The sequence below is a fragment of the Symphalangus syndactylus genome, chromosome 13 (genome assembly GCF_028878055.3).
Source record: "Symphalangus syndactylus isolate Jambi chromosome 13, NHGRI_mSymSyn1-v2.1_pri, whole genome shotgun sequence".
Classification (NCBI taxonomy): Eukaryota; Metazoa; Chordata; class Mammalia; order Primates; family Hylobatidae; genus Symphalangus; species Symphalangus syndactylus.
The window spans coordinates 107,934,403-107,948,568 of NC_072435.2; the positions used below are offsets into that span (position 1 = coordinate 107,934,403).

At 39.5% G+C, this 14,166-nt stretch overlaps 1 protein-coding gene across 12 annotated transcripts in view; it reads right to left on the bottom strand.

Moving 5' to 3' along the window:
- The window catches only part of HECTD4 (HECT domain E3 ubiquitin protein ligase 4), a 234,325-nt gene that overhangs the window by 147,047 nt on the left and 73,112 nt on the right, over positions 1–14,166 (bottom strand). For all 12 annotated transcript variants that reach the window (XM_055237553.2, XM_063614390.1, XM_063614388.1 and 9 more), the window contains exons 3-7: positions 10,497–10,586; positions 9,056–9,186; positions 5,586–5,694; positions 4,781–4,919; positions 2,114–2,284 (exon numbers count right to left, since the gene is read on the bottom strand). In XM_055237553.2, the coding sequence (XP_055093528.1) occupies positions 2,114–2,284; positions 4,781–4,919; positions 5,586–5,694; positions 9,056–9,186; positions 10,497–10,586 (640 nt within the window). The remainder of the gene's footprint in view (positions 1–2,113; positions 2,285–4,780; positions 4,920–5,585; positions 5,695–9,055; positions 9,187–10,496; positions 10,587–14,166) is intronic.

Below are 14,166 nucleotides of genomic sequence, written 5' to 3' on the forward strand. Positions count from 1 at the left end.
CACAGCAAAAAAGAAAGAAAAATCAACTTTGTTTATATCTGGCGTTCATAAATCAAGAAACAGCAATATAAGCGTTTTACTTAGGGATATGAAGGTCACCACCAGAAGAATGTGATTGCCTGAAGAGCATGCTGGGATTGGAGGAGTGGGGCAAGGGTCTCCTGTTTTTCATTATGAGCCTGTATCCAAAAAAAAAAAAGTGTGTGGATTTTTTTGATACAATTTTTTTCTTTTAATTTAACAAAAGCATATCAGAGAATCAGGGAATTCGTCAATGTTCCCATTATTCTTAGGCTAAAGACCTAAATTTTTTTTTTTTTTTTTTTTGAGACAGGGTCTGTCTCTGTCACTCAGGCTGGAGTACAATGGTACAATCAGGACTCACTGCCACCCCGATCAACCTGCTGGTCGACCTCCCAGGCTGAAGTGATCCTACTGCTCAGCCTCCTTAGTTACAGGCACATGCCACAACACCCAGCTAATTTTTCTATTTTTTTGCAGAGATGGGGTCTCACTATATTGCCCAGGCTGGTCTCTGACACAGCAGGAGCACTTTCATCTCAGACAAACACTGCCACTTTAAGTTCCGGCTCCCTTTTTAAAACTCCTGGGCTCAAGAGATCCTCCCATCTCAGCCTTCCAAGCACTGGGATTACAGGCATGAGCCACTGTGCTCAGCCAAGACCTAAATGAAAATTCCTTAAACAGGTGGTAAGTCTCTTTAAAAACCAATTTAAAAAAAAAAAAAAAAAGCTTTTCTGACAATTATGAACACATGTTCAATCTCTAGCAGACCAATTCAAAGATTCACTCTGGCAGGGACATTTTATAAGATAATGGTTAGAGGACACTGTGAGATTCAATAGCAAAATAACATGCACAGTTAAAGGTTACGAGACTCCTGACTGATAGTCTGCTGCTGGGTTGGATGACTGGTTTCCCAGAACATGTTTTAAGCCTGTTAAAATTTATTAGAAAATTGCTTCGGTGTTTTTTTTTACAGGAATGCTAATTTCTTCCCAGAAGGAGACTGTAAATTACCTCACGAAAAAAGGTTTTGTCACAGACCTGGCTTGGGGCAATTTGTTCTTTTATAAGTCTCTACAAATACTACCTAGACTGGCTCTGTCCAACAGAACATTCTTCATGATGGAAATGTTCTATATCTTTGCTGTTCAACGAAGAGGCCACTAGCCATATGGCTACTGAGCACTTGAACTGTGGCTAATAGAGCTATGCAACTCCAGTTTTAATTTTATTAAATTTCAAGTGAAATTTAAATAGCAACGTATGGCTAGCGGCCACTGTGCAGGATGGTGTGGATCTAAAGCGCCGTGGCTCCCAGCTGCTTCTTACCCCAAGCTCTCCTCCTCTCTCTGCATTCCAGCCACTCTGGCCCACTTTTTCTCCCTAAAACATGCTGCCTCCTGCCACAGACACTTCGCACTTGTGGTATCCTCTTGCTGGAATGTTCTTCCCTCACCTACTCCCCAGCCTCTTCATCTGGTACATGACTACTTTTCCTTCACTAACTACGATTATCTTGTGCACTTATTTGCTCACTTGTTTATGGTTAATCTTTATGTCTCTCCACCACCATCAACCCACCCAACTCTGGGGCCTGAATACACATCACATTTGGGCAAGAACCCTTCCCACCCTGCCCATCTCTGTACTCCCACCACCTAGACAGAACACACTTGGCTCTCAGTGAGCATTTGACTAATATCTAAAAGGTAAATGATGTGTCATAATGTTGTTATCTCTCTCAGAGACTCCCAATTTCTATCTGTAGACCCATTCTTGCTACTGTAATGTTGCCCCACATTTCCAACAGCCCGTGAGCATTTCTACTTAAATACCCTGCTGTCTACACATTAAATAATGTTATCTCCAGTCATCAGATTAACCTTCAGAAAGCTTGGCTCTACTTATTGTCATATGACTCCAAACAAAGAAACCTTCAAAGACATCTAAGAGAAAAATCAATTTTAAGGAAACACTGAACACACTATACATGCTGCAAGGTTCTTAGGCCCTCTGCACACCAATATAAAAGGAAAGCAAACAGAAATGTTTCTGCAAAGACACAAGCGAGAAAGTTCAAACTTACCACAAGTTCAAAAATGTCCATGAAGACAGAATGTCCCTTCGGTGTTTTCTCATTCAGGCTGGCAGGAGACCAGATCCAATAAAAGTAAGTGCCATCTGAAGACAGGTGCACAGTGCTCATGGTGCTGCCAATGGGGAGGTGATTGGCTGGCATTGGCACCACCTGGCACACCTGGGCATGAAAGGGAGGAAATCTCCATTAGAGCCATATATAAATTCTGATTAATCCTATCAGCTCATCATTAATGCCATTATGTCCAAGATGATAATTCACTAGGCTTTCTGGTCAAAACAAAATGGATATTTATCTCTAATAATAATATACACAAATTACATGGCAAAAATATAAAAGTTCATATAATGGGCAATAGAATAAATATGAACAGCCATGCAACAGATGAAAAGGTTCTTGGGATTAATTCAAATTACTTTTTAATAGGAAAAAGTATTTACTAAACACTTTGAATCTGTTATGCATATGTGTTATATCTAACACTTATTAAAAACAAAGTTTTAGAGAAGCAGCACTTTCTGAAATTTCTTTAGTAAATGAATTTATGATAATTTTATTTAAAGGACAAGAACTGTGTCTTATTCACCTCTATATCTCCAGTACCTAATGGAAAGCCTAACTCAAAGTTATTTAATGAATATGAAAAGAAGGAAAAAAGAGACAGCAAAAGAAAGCCAAGAGGAAAAGCTGAGAAGAGGGAGAAGGAGAAACAAAGTAAAAAATATAAAGGCCCATGACAGATCCTAACTTAGCACATGAGGGCTTACTGAAATTCACCAAGTCCATCAGGAAGAAAAGACAAACACCAATTCTGTATATTAAACATGAAGGCATGTGTTTCTAATACTAAACATCCTTCTGTTTCAGCATAATGAATAAGCTTTGCATCATTTCACATTAAATGTGTAGCTACATACTAATTTTTACTGCCAAAGATAAACACTTAAAATGACTGAACATTAGAACCACAAAAACCTGCTGGCTAGGTTTAAAAAAAAAATCCAGAAATAGAAGAGCTGAGAAACTCAAAATAAAAATAATTAGAGAAAGTCAGATGCCTTCAGAGAACAGTAAGAACAATGTTCAATTCCCCATTACTTTGGGAGGGGGCACTAGTTTTCCCAAGCCTATCTCTGACCCCTTAAGTGATTTCACATGAACTTTTTTCTAGACCTGTTTTGTCTAGCTCAAAAGTAAAAACTCATTTAGTTGATGTAACTATACTTTGAACCTACAGTGCCAGGAAGACTAGAAAGCTGACAGCTACTAATTGGCCTGTGCTATCCCCAAAGTGCTCCATTGCAATGCACATATCTAGTTTGTGACCTACAGCCCTGTTTACTTGGACAGTGTCAAAGTTTCTGCAACAACACTGAGGAACCCAGCATTACTTCAAATGTAAATCATGTTTTGAGATTTAACATCTGTTTAACTACCAGTCTTATAACTTCTATTTCAAATGAGTATGAGACATTCTCATCTGTCTGCACTTGTGACAAGAAATTAGGTTAATTGGGCATCTATTTGTTAATTTGTTCATTTTATTCATCCAACAATTATTGAGCACCTACTATGTGCTCTGGAGATGACAGTGGTGAACAAGACTCAGTCCCTGTTCTCCAGGACGGGCAGTTGAGTGACAAACAAGAAGAAATGTAACATTATACTTAATTTCTAGATGTGACTACTCTCAGAGCACTCACTCCACAGATGCCAACTCTAATCATTTAATCCAACTTTGTTTGAAAGGCAGAAAGTTGCAGTGTAAAGAGTTCAAACTCTTGGGCAGAGAACCAAAGGTTCAAGTTCTGGTGCTGCTAATATTGGCTGTATGGCCTTAGGCAAGTTACTTAACCTCTCTGAGCTGTATTCTTACACTCAACAATAAACACTTACTGAATGCTTACTAGGTGCCTAGCCTCAGTTTCCTTATCTGTAAGATAAACCTACATAGTAATGCCTCACAGGTAGGAAGAGGAAGTATATGTTAATTGCCTAGGCTAGGGCCTAGCACATAGGAGATACTGAGGAATGGTAGTTACCATCATTGTTGTTATTATCAGTCAAATGTCTGGCAGTGTGTTACGTTCTAAGGATACACAGATGAGTAGGACAGGGTCCATACCTAAAGGTGTGCATGGTCAGTGAAGTCAGACAGAAAAGCAGGTAACTGCAGTGTAATATAGCAAGTGCCATGGCAGAGTGCTTAAGAGAGCACTAAAGCCAAGCTCTCAATCCCTAGCACACAATGATTTTACTCCACACTCATTTCAAAGCTCCCTTTCCCACAGAGAGGCTGTTTAGAACAAATTGAATAAGGAAATGATAACTTCCCAAAATAGATCTGGTTCAAAAAAAGAAAAAAAAAAAAACCAGCTAGTATTTATACCATCTTTGACTGTCTAGAATTTTTTCTTAATTATAAAAAAAAGTTTGTTGTAGGCTGCAGAAACTTAGAGAACACATTCACTCAGTTCATATGGGAAAAGTCTAAGACATTAAATAAAAAACAGAATGTCCAAACTGTAACAATTAAAAGGATGCCACTCTGGGAGGAAAATATATCAACTGTATTATTATTACTTCTGATGATACCAGGAACTTTCTTTATTGCCTCTAAAATATGTTTTTAAAATGCCTTGGTTTTCTGTTTACCTGAAGAGTGTTCTGGTCAATGACCTGGAAAAGGGAGTGAGGTTTATTATCGAAAGAGACAGGCCGGTGGAGAAGACTGCCGCTGCCAAAAGCCACCCATCCTGGTTCCAACTCCTCGTTCCGGCAGTACACAAAACCTCTGTGGAAGGAAACGGAGCACAGGCTGAATCACCTGGCTATGTCAGAAACCCCACACAAGCTACAACAGACACAAACAACATTTTTGACCTAATTTTAAAAAATGAGTAAGTATGTAAAACACCTGAAGGAAAGTAAATGTATTACATTAACTTCAGGACTGCCAAACTATAGCAAATATTGACTTTCCACAGTAACTTAGAAGGGAGAAAAAGTTGGGGGAAAAGATCTAAATGTATACAAGGCTCTCAAACTGTAGTTTCTTTTGGCAGCAGTTTATAGATCTATATCCCAACTGAAAATCACTTGCTAATGCAATGTCAAACCCAAGTTCAAAGAGACTAAGTAGAAAAATGTCCACTTATCAACATGGAGAAGTCACTGATATTGTTACAAAAATACTGATCACAGAGGACTTTCTGGCTGGAAAAAATGATCTTGGGCTACCAAACTCTTCTGGGCCAAAACAAGGCTAAAATGCATTAACAGAACAAGATGGGGAAAGGTGGCAATAAGAGAAGATTGGAATTATTTGAATTAGTTCAGACTTGTTATTTAGTTACTAGTCTATGGGCAGTCGGAATCTACCCCCAGTGTCTTCTTCAGAGATTTATATAAGGAGGAAAATGTTCTAGCCCAATCATTCAGGAAGTTCCATGCAACTGACCTGAGAGTACCATGTAATCCAGACCCCAATTTGCTTACTCCTCTTCCAACTGAGTTAGTAGTATACAGGTAAAGACCGTCTGCCGTGAGACAGCGTCCCAAGTCAGCATCTGAAATCGTTTTTTCACAGGTAAATTATATATATGTTTTTTCTATTGAAATTATAAACATGCTTTTTCTAATGAAAAAGCCATTAGGAGGTTGAGTGAAAGATTACTTCTCACTTCTAAAATAAGAGCTTCAATGTGACTTTCAGGGAAGATGGCTTGAACCCCCAAATCAAACATCCAAAATGCATGTGGACCAGAGACCAAGATAAGGTCAGACAGTTATCAGCAGGGGAATGTGGTTTAGCCCGCCAAATGCTTTTCTTTCTTTTTTTTGAAAAGCTTGTACTGAGTCAAGTCATTCCTAATTCTAATTTGAAATGACTAATCCTAATTCTAATTTGAAATGACTAAGAATACAGTACAACACTTTTATTAGTAATTGCATAGTAAGAGAGGCATGAGCTCTTATGAGCTCAGTAAGTGACCCTGAACCTCTTTGAATGTCAGTTTCTTCATCTGTAAGATGAGGATAATAATATGTACCTCAAGGGTTACAGTGATGGCCAGATGAGATAACAGAGGTAAATACATCTATACTGCTCTCTGATGCAAAGCCAGTATTCCATAAATGGCAAATGAAATTGTGTTAATATACTAATGATATACATTAAACTAAAATCTGCCTCTGTAGATTTTCCATTCAGAGATCCTAATTTTAGTCTCTGGAGGGACACAGCACAAAAGTTTAATATCTTTTCTATTTTAAAACAGCAATATGTTTCCCCTTAGCTCTGTCTTCCTCAATTTAAAACAGTATCTCTCTATATGATAGTAATTGGTTTAGTAACTCATATTCCAAAGAATTTGCCTTAAAACAGAGCTTATGGATAAAACTTTCAGTGTTTATTTTCATAATCATTCTGCTCACTATGTTTAAGTGGAGTCTTTCCACCTGAAGCATGCCATGTTAGCTGGAGGAAATGCAATGTCACACCATCAAATTAGTACTAAAAATGCTGTTAGCTTAAAAATTCAGTCTACTAACCTGAGACAACTGGGACCTGTACCTATTGGTTCCTCAGTAAAAAAATTCGTTAAAGTGGGTAACCATTTTTAAAACATTAATTTCACACCTTAAACATTTTAATTTAAAACTTATAGATTACATTTATTCATCAATCTTTAGATTAAGGCCCAAAGCCTTCTGGGTATGGCTCTGTCGAGGGGCAGAAGTGAAAAGGACAAACAAAACAAGATTGGCCAGGAGTGGATACTTGTTGAAGCTGAGTGATGAGTGCACAGGGCTTATTATAGTATTCTCTCAACTTCAGTCAAATGTGGAATGTTTCAATATTAAAAGTTACACTGCGGCCGGGCACGGTGGCTCATGCCTGTAATCCCAACACTTTGGGAGGCCGAGGCGGGCAGATCACCTGAGGTCAGAAGTTCAAGACCAGCCTGGCCAACATGGCGAAACCCCATCTCTACTAAAAATACAAAAATTAGCAGGGCATGGTGGTGGGCACTTGTAATCCCAGCTACTACGGAGGCTGAGGCAGGAGAATTGCTTGAGCCTGGGAGGCAGAGGTTGCAGTGAGCCAAGATCACGCCATTACACTGTAGCTTAGGCGACAAGAGCGAAGCTCTGTCTCAAAAAAAAAAAAATTACATAAGTCTAAAAACTATTATAAGAAAAACAGGCCAGGCACCGTGGCTCGCACCTATAATGCTGGCACTTTGGGAAGCTGAGGTGGTGGGAGGATGGCTTGAGCCTGGGAGTTAAAGACCAGCTTGCACAACAAAGTGACATACCCGTCTCTACACAAATAAATAAATAAATAAATAAATAAATAAATAAATAAATAAAATAAAGTAATTATCCAGGCATGTTAGTGCGTGCCTGTGGTCCCAGCTACTCAGGAGGCTACGGTGGAAGGATTGCTTGAGGCTGGGAGGTCAAGGCTGCAGTCGTGATTGCTCTACTGCACTCCAACTTGGATAACAGAGCGAGACCCCATCTCAAAAAAAAAAAAAAAAAAAGAAAGAAAGAAAAAAAAGAAAAAGAAAAAGAGAAAAAAAGAAAACCATCCTCTCCCTAGATGCAAAACCAAAGGTTCAGGAAAATGAAAGCAAACAGATCAGCTTAATGCCATCCTCCTCACTGAGAAACTACCCCAAGGGAGATACCAAATGGAGTTTTTTAAAAGGAGAGAATCAAGAAAGAAGTTTTAGTTCTGTGTGAAGAAGTAAGTTGGAGCCGATAATGTCTGAGAACTTCTTGGGTACTGCAGGCATTCTCCCTCTCCTGTTGACTCTGGTTGAGTTAGTGAAGGAAATAAATCATATTTAAAAGCCTTGCCTCTTCTTCACACACTCTCATGCCTGTTTAGAAGAAATGGTAGACCACGGAAAGGTACAAGCCCTGGGCTGAGAGATGCGAGGGGGCCTGCTGCTTAGATTCTCCTCCGTGCTAGTCGGGTTGTCCAGGAAGGCTGCCCCATGGAAGGTGGGAAATGAAAGGGAGGGAGGAACAGACTCTCAATCTCACACCTGATGAACACCGGTTTCTTAGAGACTCACTTCGTGGAGTTTTTCTAAACATTCAACTTCTTAATGGCAATTATTTCCTGGCTTTTTTTTATTCCTATTTCATCAGTTATGTAAGATTTAATGGTAAAATCACAATAATAAGTACCAGTTACAATTAACAAACTGGTTTGGGAGCAAGCCTGCCTCTTGGCAAGGCTGCAACTCCGCTGGTGGGAGCAGAGCTGACCAGCCCTGTGGGTTCAGTAGGCTACAGCAGGGCAGCAGCCTAGACATTTTATTGAGTGAATGGAGAGGTCTATCCCATCTGGCAAGTCAGTTAAGAGAGCTTCTGCCATTTTTGTTGAGATAATGTAAGAAACTGACATGTAATACTGTAAAGCTCTGTAAAAACATTTTAACCTAGCTTATTTGTTTAAAGCAGATGTTAACAATTCATGCTCCCTTGAACCTCTTCATTTTTTGCTTTTAGGACAGGACAGCTCATTAACACACACACAATAAATTACTAAAGGAAATATTATCAAGCAGTAAGACCTGATATTCTATTAGCAGACAAAAAAATTCAACTTAAGGCTTTCATACCCAAACTCAAATATCCAGCAGCCAATTTAAGTAATTCATGGCTCCTTGGCAAGAGTGTATGGATGATATCTCTTCCCTGTGATAATAAAACCTATCCAGTATCTTACCTCACCAGTATCAGCTTTTATACTTTTACTGATAAAGCAGACAATGAACATACTGAATAGAAATCTGGAGCTCTTAATTAAAAGGAACACACAGAGTTATAGCCAAATCATTTGCTACAGTGATCTAAAACCTCTTTATTTATATCTTACTATTAATCACAGGATAAAAACTTTTACATTACCTTTATTTTCAGAACTGGAGCCAGTGTTGCTATCCGGCGCAGGCAACATGTCTTCATAACCCCATGATACTATGTGTTTGCCCCCAAGCAAACAGGAGGGAGATCCAGGCCCCCCTTCCAAAAGCAACAGCCTATATGAGGGAGAAAGAAAATCACAAAGACACTGAGACAATCCATTTCAGCAAGAAGTATACCTGCTACTCCAAAGAGTAGAAACCAAAATGTTAAAACTAAGATGTATAATATTTTATACAAATATTATTCAAAAACGACATTCACAGTATTTTTATTTTTTATTTATTTTTCTTTTTTTTAGACAGAGTCTCGCTCTGTCACCCAGGCTGGAGTGCAGTGGCGTGATCTCAGCTGACTGCAACCTCTGCCTCATGGGTTCAAGCGATTCTCCTGCCTCAGCCTCCCGAGTAGATGGGACCACAGGCACATGCCACCATGCCTGGCTAATTTTTGTATTCTTTTTTTTTTTTTTTGAGACAGAGTCTCACTCTGTCACTCAGGCTGGAGTGCAGTGGCGTGATCTCGGTTCACTTCAAGCTCCACCTCCCAGGTTCATGCCATTCTCCGGCCTCAGCCTCCCAAGCAGATGGGACTACAGGGGCCCACCACCACGCCCGGCTAATTTTTTTGTATTTTTAGTACAGATGGGGTTTTGCCATGTTGGCAGGCTGGTTTTGAACTCCTGATCTCAAGTGATGCTCCCGCCTCGGCCTCCCAAAGTGCTGGAATTACAGGCATGAGCCATCGCGCCTGGCGACAATATTTTTAAATTAAAAAATTACGGAGCTGTGTTTATAAAAATTATATGTGTGTAAAATATACTATTTTATGTGTATTTTTGTGTGTAAGAGAGAGACAGAGTGGGTTATGAATTAGGAAGCATATGTACCAAAATGTTAGGAGTAGTTATCTTTGGGTAATGAGATTATGAATGATTTTCACTTTCTTCATTATACCTTAATATATTATCATCTCAAAATTTACATCAGAATTCATTATAAGCTATTGCATTTTTATTTTTTTTGAAACAGTCTCACCCTGTCACCTAAGCTGGAGTGCAATGGTGTGATCTCAGCTTACTGTAACCTCTGCCTCCTAGCCTCAAGCAATCCTCCTGCTTCAGCCTCCCTAGTAGCTGGGACCACAGGCACGTACCACCACACTCATGAGTTATTATGCCCCACCAGCTACTGCATTTTTAAAGACATAGAACTAAAAAATAATGAAAAATAACATGGTCTAAAAACTTTCCAAAAAGGAAAGATAAAAAATAAAATTCTTACTTAAGAAGGTAAATATGAGTCTATACTTATTTTAAAATGAATCACTAATTGATAAGAGTTTAGCAATCTACTTAATAAAGGAAGCATCTGGCACAAATCTGCCTAGTTTGGAAGGAGGGTAAGGATACAAAGTGATAACTTACCTATATAGCACGTCAGCTACAGGCAGGGACCCTAGATCTGTCTGTTTCTGTAATAGATGGACTGTATGGACGAAAGTTTTCAATGATCCCCTAAAAATAAAAGGAAGGAACAGTAAATCATCAAAATTTAAAGTCAAATAATTTAGGTTATTAATGCTAATTTAATTAACCACATGGAAAAGTTCCAAAATGTGTCTCTCTGCTTCTGCTGGTCAGATGATGTGTTGCAAAAAAAATAATTGATTATTAACTATCACCATTGGCTCATACACAAAGACACAATGAAAACAACACCATGCCAATTATGAAGAAGTTCTCCTTGCATTTGGAAAAGTAAACAACCCTGACATAAAAGTTCAAAACATAAGGCTCGAGCACAAAGAACTTCTGGCTATTATGCTTGGTTACTGTATCACCAAGTCACCCTCTGGAGGATCATAGAGTCTAACAGTATTTCCAGGCTTGATTTTAAAATCTTATGCTAAGTTCATTCACTTGGAAAAACAGCTAACTAAACTCCATCACATTAAATATGACCAAAAGGAATATATTCAAATAAATAATGCTCTGTGCTGAGAGATTCTCCTTCTGTATCCCTCTGACTGCACATAGTTGTAATACTTGCAACAGGGCTCACCACTACCTGAATTCCTTGTGGTTTCCAAGACTCATGGCTCTGGGAAGTCTGTCATATGGTCAGCAAGATCTAAAAGAAGGTGCTTTTAAGATGCACAAGACTTACCTGGCCGCATCCCAAGTACAAATCACCACAAGAACACTTCCTGAACTAAATGATCGCCTGTATCAGATGGGCTGACTTCGACTTGCTGCCTTAGTCTCTTAGCCAAGGCTTTAATTGCTGGGTATCATATGCCTAAACGCCAATAGAAATGGAACACCTAACGCAGAACCAAGTAGGCCTAGAGTCTTCCTGTTAATTGCCCCTTTCACTATCTCTAGTTTCAGAGAATAAAAACAAAAGAACAGCATTAATAGAAGGCAAGGAGGCAGCAGATAGAGTATAAAAACAAGTTGGAATCAGGACACATGGGTTCTAGAACCTGGCTCTGCCACTCACCAGCTGCACAATCTCAGTCCTGTCACCTAACTCCTATGGATTTTTGCTTCTTCATCTGCCCAACAGGGACACTTTCCTGGGGAACAGTGAGGTTTAAAATAAAGAAGCAAAACCTTTAACATTTAGAAAGTTTAGAACTATTAACCAACTCTAAGGAATTATTACCTGCCAGATTCAATCAGATTTGTTTTTTTAAATGAGACAGGGTCTGGCTGGGTGCAGTGGCTCAGACCTGTAATCCCAGCACTTTGGGAGGCTGAGGCCCGAGGATTGCTTGAACCCAGGAGTTCAAGGTTGCAGTGAGCTATGATCACACCACTGCACTCCAGCCTGGGCAACAGAATGAGACCATGTCAAAAAAAAAAAAAAAGAGACAGGGTCTCATTACGTTGCCTAGACTGGTCTCGAACTCCTGGCCTCAAGAGATGCTCCTGCTTTAGCCTCCCAAAGTGCTGAAATTATAGATGTGAGCCACCATACCCAGCCTTCAATCAGATTTTAAGAGTAAAATGTAAAGTCCTTCCATGGCTCACAAGCCCCTGTGTGATCTGGGCCCTGCCAACCTCATCTCCTGCCCCTCTCCTTCTACCATCACGTTCCAGAAACTCTGCCCACTGTGCTGTCCCCTCAGAGACCCCCGAGCACAAGAAGAATGTCAGTTTTTGTCACTCGCCACTCCATTTACGTGGAACTCTCTGCCACTGGCTGCTTCTCACCATCCAGTGCCCAGTTCAAGTGTCACCTCTTCAGTAAGGCCTTCCCTGGCATCTCCAGCTAATGCTGCTCCCCACCTCCACAGTCATTCTGTATCAAAATATCTCTCTGTCTTTTCCTACAGTGAATATTCATCTCTACAATGATCTTTTACCTATATTTGTTGCTCACTGTCTGCCTCCCTCACTCTTATGTAAACTCTGCAATTTTAGGCACGGTCTACCTGCTCTCCACTGTATCCCCACCACCAAGAGAATGCCTTCCATGCAGTAAGTGATCAATAAGGTTTTGCAGAATGACTCACCCTGAGTCCATTCAACCGCAAGCTCTGTGAGGTAAGAAACCTAGAATCACTATATTCCTAAGACCAGGCAAGATTCCTGTACATCAGAAATGTTCAATAAATGTTAGTTGGTTGAATGAATAAACATCTTCATAATAATTTTGGGGAAGGGTTACTTTGTCTTTGAGAGCATCAACCCAAAAATTCAATAATATGCCACTAATAACTTTAGTAAGATGATCTAACACTGAAAAGCACATGACTTCTGAAGTCCAGAACGACATGATATTAGCAATAAAATGTAGGAACCATATAAAAAAAACCCAAGAAGAATAAATAAATAAATACATCCATTTAAACATTTCTGCTGAATGAAATTTAGAATCTCCAGTACAGGAAGTAAGTTCAATAACTATTTTTGGTATAGACTGAATTTGGGTACATAATAAAAACGTGAGTTTTATGAACCAACAATTAATAACTTAAGCTGTTTGAAACTAAAGAGTTGATAATTATTCCTAACATCCCAAATGTGTCTAAAGATAGTACTGTCTAAAAGCACATTTTATCAAATGGAATTTGCACAGTGACAACAGATCTCGGACTTGAAATTGTCTCTGCATATGCAGAAAATAAATCAATCCAATATAAAGCCTTTACAAGGAAACTTATTTCAGTACCACACAATGACTCTAGAATTAAGCACACGTCAGGATTCACAAACCACAGTTTTAGGGGATCTAAAACTAGGCTATGATGGCTTGCTTAGAGCAAAGAAACTTACAATAAATACTGGTGCCATTTTGCCTTAAAAAAACCCTTGAGATTCAATCATTTGAAGGTCAACTTTGAAACTATAAAGAGAAAAACAGGGCAAGAAGACTTATAACTAAGAACTTCATAATTATCCAAGAAGAATTCTCCTACAAATGTTTGTCTAAAAGAAAGAAGATCCCAACCAAGGAAAAAATTCTATGGAAGACAGACAGAATAGTTACACTAATCTGTCAGGATGTGGTCCTAACTGTTCTCTAGGGAATTAGTCTAGAGGAAAACAGGTAGTGAAACTTCTTTCTCACAAACAGATGCCAGTGATCATACGGGTCACTGGGTAGAAGAATGTATAAAATTCCTAGAAAAGCAACTCCAGGCCGGGCAGGGTGGCTCATGCCTATAATCCCAGCACTCTGGGAGGCCAAGGCCAGCAGATTGCTTGAGCTCAGGAGTTTGAGACCAGCCTAGGCAACAAGGGGAAACCCCGTCTCTACCAAAGATACAAAAAATTAGCCAGCTATGGTGGCAGGTGCCTGTAGTCCCAGCTACTTGGGAGGCTGAGGTGGGAAGATCACAGTGAGCTGAGATCATGTCACTGCACTTCAGCCTGGTCTTTGAGAGCAAGACCCCATCTCAAAAAAAAAAAAAAAAAAAAGAGAGGAGTAGGCCAGGCACAGTGGCTCATGCCTGTATCCCAGTACTTTCCGAGGCTGAGGTGGGCTGATCACTTGAGGTCAGGAATTTGAGACCAGTCTGGCCAACATAGTGAAACCTAATCTCTACTAAAAATACAAAAAAATTAGTTGGGCGCCTGTAATCCC